Source organism: Monoraphidium neglectum (genome assembly GCF_000611645.1).
Source record: "Monoraphidium neglectum strain SAG 48.87 unplaced genomic scaffold scaffold03792, whole genome shotgun sequence".
Taxonomy (NCBI): Eukaryota; Viridiplantae; Chlorophyta; class Chlorophyceae; order Sphaeropleales; family Selenastraceae; genus Monoraphidium; species Monoraphidium neglectum.
In genome coordinates, this window is record NW_014009837.1 from 1 (window position 1) to 5,630 (window position 5,630).

Below are 5,630 nucleotides of genomic sequence, written 5' to 3' on the forward strand. Positions count from 1 at the left end.
GGCACCCACCTGGGGCATGTGGTTTTCGACGGCCTCAATCATAACGTGGTGCTGCCGCGCCGCGTCTGGCACCTGCATGCGCCGCGCCGCGCCGATCGCCGGGTGCGGCACGTCCCCGTCCCCGCCGATCTCATTGGATGTGTCCACGATTACGACGCGCTTCCCCAGGTCCTCGGACAGCACGCGCGCGATCTCCCTGCGCGGCGCGGCGTGCGCGCGTCCCGAGGTTGCGGAGGGGCGGGGCGCGGGGCGGGTTGCAGTGTGGTGGCGGCGCAACGGGGGGGATTGAGGCGGCAGGGGGTCAGGGCGGGCAGCTTATGGGGAGCGGGGCGAGGGTGACAGCGCCGTCGCCACGCTGGGCGGCCGGCAGATTGCTTGTCGGCGTGTGGCGCACCTGATGACGGTCGTCTTGCCGACGCCCGGCCGGCCCAGGAACAGCACCGGCGTGCTGGCTGCGCGCAGGGGGGGGCAGGGATGGGGCCGCCGCGGGTGCCGCGGGGTTGGACGATCAGGGCGAGGCGGGGCGGGCCGAGGGCTGCCGCTGGGCCCGGGGCCGCGGCGCAGAAGGGGCGTCCGGGCTTACTGGTCTGAGCTGGGGCGCTGTGGGCAGGCTGCCTCACGGGAGCGGAGCAGGACCGCAGCATTTACTGTTTCCGCCTGGCTCGCGTGGATCTCCCTCCTGCTGCCACCCGCCCATTGTCCGCACGCGGGCAGCCATACAAACTACCCTACCCCACTTCCAACCCCTTTCCCTGCGCCGCCCCGCCTTCACACCTGTCAGAATGTCCTTGATCATCTCCACGTGCCCCGTCACCGCGCGCCCCACGCGGCAGGTCAGCCCGACCACGCCGCCGCGGCGGTTGCGGATCGCGCTGATGCGGTGCAGCGTGCTGGGGACACCCGCCCTGTTGTCGCTCCCAAAATCGCCGACGGCGCTGGCGGCGGCCTCCAGCTCGTCCCGTGTCACCTAACAGCATCAAGCGTGCAATCATGTCATACATACTATGTGACGATCACAGCAGCAAACCCGGATGAAGACCACCAGACACTGGTGCAAGGGCAGGATCTTGGCGCCAGATCACACCCGACCGACCAACTTTCAACGGCGGGGCGCCGCGGCTCGCGTCTTCCCCTAAATTTTCACTTGCGTTTGCAGTCGTTCGAACGCGTTTGAACGCACCTCATGGTCTGACAGGTACTCATAGGTGCCGCTGGCGAAGCGGGCCTCCGGGCGGCGCCCTAGGTCGAGCACAATCTCCAGCAGCTCGGAGCGCCTGGGGTGGGCCTCCAGGTGGGCCCCCAGGAAAGGCGGCAGCACCTGGTCATAGGGCATGGGGAGGGGGGGTGTGGTCGAGTCAAAAGGCAGCGTTCAAAAGCGGGGGCGCCTGAGGCGAAGGATAGCCCGCGTGGGGTCGCTTGAAGCGCGTGTGAGCGTGCGGGCACCGTGGAGGGGGCTTTCAGGCCGTCGTCAGCGCGGGTGGTTGCGACTGGAGGGTTTGTGCAGGCGGGGCCGGCGCACCTGCAGCAGCTTGTCGAGGTCGTCGTGCAGGGCTGGGGCTGCCGTAGCGGCGGGCGCGCCTGCGTGGGGGCCGTGGCGCGGGCAGGCCTCGCGTGCGTGCAGGCGCGCATGGTGACGATCGCTGACCTAGGGGTGCAGGGCGCGACGGAACTGCTGCTCGCCGCCGACAGCACGCTCCGCGCACCTTCTGCGTACGCCATGGTGTCCGCGAGGGTGTTAAGTGGTGCCATGACGCGACAGAGGGAGCTGTCGCGCGGCCTGCAGCACGGGTTTGGCACGCTTCTGCCCTCCACGACACGCCTGGCCAGCGACGCTTGGACGCAGGGTTTACTGGACAAAAACATCATGTTTGACACGAAGGGTGCCTTGGCTGATGTTGGGATCGAGCGAGCTGGCCCAAGATCGCGAGTTGTTGCGGAGCACGGGGGTGCTAAACTTCAGATGTGGCTTGCAGGATGGTTCCTGCTAAGTCGTTAGCCAAGGCCACCTCTCTCCTTTGACAGTTTGACCACGAAGCACAATTCCTTGGTCGGATTCGGCTTAGTGATATGAGTCATGCCAAAAATTGCACGCCCTGCTGAGCAGCAGTGCATGTCGCAGTTTCGTTGGAAGTGTCGTACAATCCCACAGCGAAGGGCGACACACAAGCTGACTGCAGATCGCACTGTGCTTGCGATTTTCCACAGCAGCACCACCGAGCAAGACATGGCGGCCAGCTGTCGTTATGTCGAAGCATTCAGTGGCATGCCTAGGCTGGGTGCGAGGTGCGCCTAGGGACAGGTCCAGCAGCACGCACACTCGCTGCACTGACGTGCTGCTTAGCGCACGACAGCGCCCGTGACGGCCCCTCCTGCTCATTCGTACTAATATACTCGCAGGACTTCCTGCAGAAGATGTGCAGTGCATGTGATGGGCAGCAGCGGGGCTAGCAGCAGCAGCAGTGGCAGTGCGTACCGCCCGCTTGTCAAGGTGCGCAGGGGACTGGCGCTCTGCATTACTGGAACATTGTCGATGCGCGTCCCTCGCAACCCTTTACGATGAGACTCTAGATATGCGCTGTGTGCCCATATCGCAAAAGGCCGGGGGCAGCAGGTCAGCTGATGGGCCGTCTGCGCCTGCAAGGCAACCCACCTCTGGCCCCGCGATCGCGCAGGTGTGCGGTGTAACGAACGCCGCCGACGCCGAGGCCGCGGCCCGCGCCGGCGCCAGCTTCATCGGTGAGCAGTGGAGCCAGCCTTGCACTAGTGCCATGCGCCGTTTGCCGCCACCTGTGGCGCACGCCCAACCTGCACCGCCGCCTAGAACCCTGCACAACCATCATCGTAAACACTGACTGGAAACCGCAAACCCGCCCACAGGCATGATCATGTGGCCACAGGCCAAGCGCGCCGTCAGCGACGAGACCGCAGCAGCCATCGCCGCGGCCGCGCGCCGCCACGGCGCGCAGGCGGTGGGCGTGTTTGTGGACGAGGACGCAGCCACCATCGCGCGGCGCTGCGGGGCGGCCGGCGTCGGGGTCGCGCAGCTGCACGGGGACGGGGCGCGCGCGGCGCTGGACGGGGTGCCGCCAGAGCTCGAGGCGAGTGGCTGAGTGCTCTAGTGGTGCTGCGGCTTCCTGGGTCTGGGCTGGGCAGCCTGCGGCTCGGCCCGCCGGTGCTTGAGGGTGCTAGCAGCAACAAGGAGCATGCGTGCATGCGGTGGCGACGGCGGCGGCGGCGGAGGCATCGTGCTGCTGGCCTCTCACTCGCATGCGCGTGCGCGGCCGCGACGCCGCCAGGTGGTGTATGTGATGCATGCGTCCCTGGAGGGGGAGATATTGACCCAGCTGCCGGCAGCGGGCGAGGGTGGCCGGCGGCCAGACTGGCTTTTGGTGGACGGGCAGCAGGTGAGGGGGAATTGCGGGCGGTGAAGGTGCGTTGCACCATCGGGTGTGTGCAGCCCCGGCATCGCGCGCCGCCGCGGAGCGGGCGGGCACGAGCGGCTGGAGAGGGGGGGCCGGAGGGCTTCTGCAGCGCGTGCCGGCGGGGCATTGCCCTGCAGCACGCAAGGCTGAGCGAACGCGGGGGGTGGGGCGCGACTCGTCCCCGCCGCGGCTGCCCTGCGCCTGCGTCCTCAGGGCGGGAGTGGCCAGGCGTACGACTGGACCAACCTGCGCGTTCCCGACGCGGGCTCGCGCGGCTGGATGCTCGCCGGCGGCCTGCACCCCGGCAACGTCGCGGCGGCCGTCGCGGCGGCGCGGCCGGGCGTGGTGGACGTGTCGAGCGGCGTGTGCGGGCCGGATGGGCTGCTGAAGGACCACTCAAAAGTGGAGGCGTTCATCGCTGCAGCCGTCGGGGCGGTGGCGGCGCCTGCGACGCGGTGATGAGGCGCGACTGCTGTAACGCAACTGATGCTGCTGTAGAGGAAGCCGGCATTGTGGTGATGCGGGCTGGCCAGCTGGTCAAAGTGCTGGTCAGACTATGGTCTGCCGACCGGTCTGGCCAGGCCAGTCGGGTGCTGAAGCAGGGCAGGTGAAAGGAAGGAAGTGGAGGGGCATTGAAGGAATGATATTCACTCACAGACGAGGCTTTCTGGAATCGCTGCTCACGGTTAAAGCACCATGAGCAAGCAGGCGGTCGGTCAGCGGGTGCAGTGATCTGACAACAAACCGGCCGGTGCGGCACGGCATCCCATCCATTTCGCTGGACTCCGAACAGCGTTTCACAGAGCTGTAGACCGACATGCAGCTCAGCCGGAGCACTGTGCCTAAGGTTGAGGGGGCTAGGGGAGCTCTCTAAGCTGCGTCCAAATCGCGAAAGAGGCATATGATAACCAATGTGCTTCGCTGCGCGCAGGGCACGGCGTCGAGGACGCCGGGATGGACGCCCACCAGGTTGGCACAGCAGTGGCTGCTGCTGTCTTCGTGCTCGTTGCGTGCCTCTGCTGACAACGAAACGGTGCATATGCCATGCAGGATGTCCCAGAGGAGGCCCAAGCCCTTCACGGGGGCGCGCAGGCACATCACTGTTCAGGCCGCTGCTGAGTCCGAGGAGGCCGCGGAGCCCGCGCCCCAGCAGCCGCAGCAGCAGCGTCAGAAGCGTGCTCAGAGGGTCGTGACCGTGCCTATTGCTACCATCCAGCCCGGCCAGGAGCTCGAGGGCACCGTGGTGTGTGTGCTGCGTAGGGCATGTGGGGGTGCGGCGGCTGTTTTCACGCGCAGGCACGTTATGTTTCTTGCGCATGTGCCAGCAGCATGGCGACTGTACAGCATCTATGACAATCCGCGCGCAATTGGCTGGCCGCAAGAAACATGAACCCGCCGCAATGCGCCACGCGCAGACCAAGGTGGAGGCATACGGAGCGTTTGTCAGCGTCGGCGCTGAAAGCGACGGCCTTGTGCACATCTCGCAGCTGGCGGTGGGTGGCGAGAATTCGGGCATAGGGAGAGCGGTGGCTTGCTGCCCCAGCAGGCGGCCCTGGCTGCGTATGGCTGCGGCTGCGATCGTGCGGGACACCGCAGCAGGGCGACCTCTCGTCAACAAATGGGTCCAGCAGCCGGCTTGTGTAGCATGCCGCGACACCCGACTCGGGAGGCGGCCGCAGTGGCAGCGGGGGTGGCAGCGGTGACAAAAACGGGGCATCTGACAGAGGTGCTGCCGCCTTGCTGCAAGGCGAGAGCACTCCTTTCCCTGCCCACTGGCCCAAGTCACCCCCCCACCCCCTCAAGGTGTCGCGTTCTCTGGGCACAAAGCCACACACACGCACCCCCCCACACACACACACGCACACAATGCTCATGCAACACCCCAGGACGGGTACGTCAAGAACACCGCGGACTTCGTCAAGATCGGGGACAAGGTCAAGGTCAAAGTCCTCACCGTGGACACCGCCCAGCGCCGCCTGGCGCTGACCATGAAGGGCCTTGGCAATGCGCGCAGCGGCGGCGCCGGCGGCGCGCGCGCCGCGGCCGCCGCGGAGTCGTTCGACGCGGGTGAGAGGGCGGGGGGCCGGGCGGGGGCGCGGGGGCGGTGGCGCGGGGGTGCGTGGCGCGGGCCGGGCGGCGGCGCGGCGCCGCCAGCTGTGCCTGGGTTCTGGGCGTGCTGCCGACTTGATCATGAACACGGTCATTTCG

The 5,630-nt window shown here is 67.2% G+C and overlaps 3 protein-coding genes across 3 annotated transcripts; 2 read left to right on the forward strand and 1 right to left on the reverse strand.

Moving 5' to 3' along the window:
- Positions 1-30: 30 nt before the first annotated feature.
- MNEG_13385 (Uncharacterized protein) lies at positions 31-1,719 on the reverse strand (the record flags this gene model as incomplete). The annotated part of the gene is made up of 6 exons (XM_014038141.1): positions 31-196; positions 395-452; positions 775-967; positions 1,181-1,318; positions 1,520-1,578; positions 1,704-1,719. Coding segments are annotated over 6 exons (630 nt in total), but the record flags the coding sequence as incomplete, so codon positions are not given.
- A 709-nt stretch (positions 1,720-2,428) lies between these two features.
- Positions 2,429-3,881, forward strand: MNEG_13386 (phosphoribosylanthranilate isomerase; the record flags this gene model as incomplete). The annotated part of the gene is made up of 5 exons (XM_014038142.1): positions 2,429-2,488; positions 2,673-2,736; positions 2,878-3,080; positions 3,297-3,404; positions 3,636-3,881. 5 exons carry the CDS (start codon positions 2,429-2,431, stop codon positions 3,879-3,881), a joined length of 681 nt encoding a protein of 226 aa, XP_013893596.1.
- A 592-nt stretch (positions 3,882-4,473) lies between these two features.
- MNEG_13387 (hypothetical protein) lies at positions 4,474-4,665 on the forward strand (the record flags this gene model as incomplete). Its single annotated transcript, XM_014038143.1, has 1 exon — positions 4,474-4,665. A coding segment is annotated over one exon (192 nt), but the record flags the coding sequence as incomplete, so codon positions are not given.
- Positions 4,666-5,630: the final 965 nt, after the last annotated feature.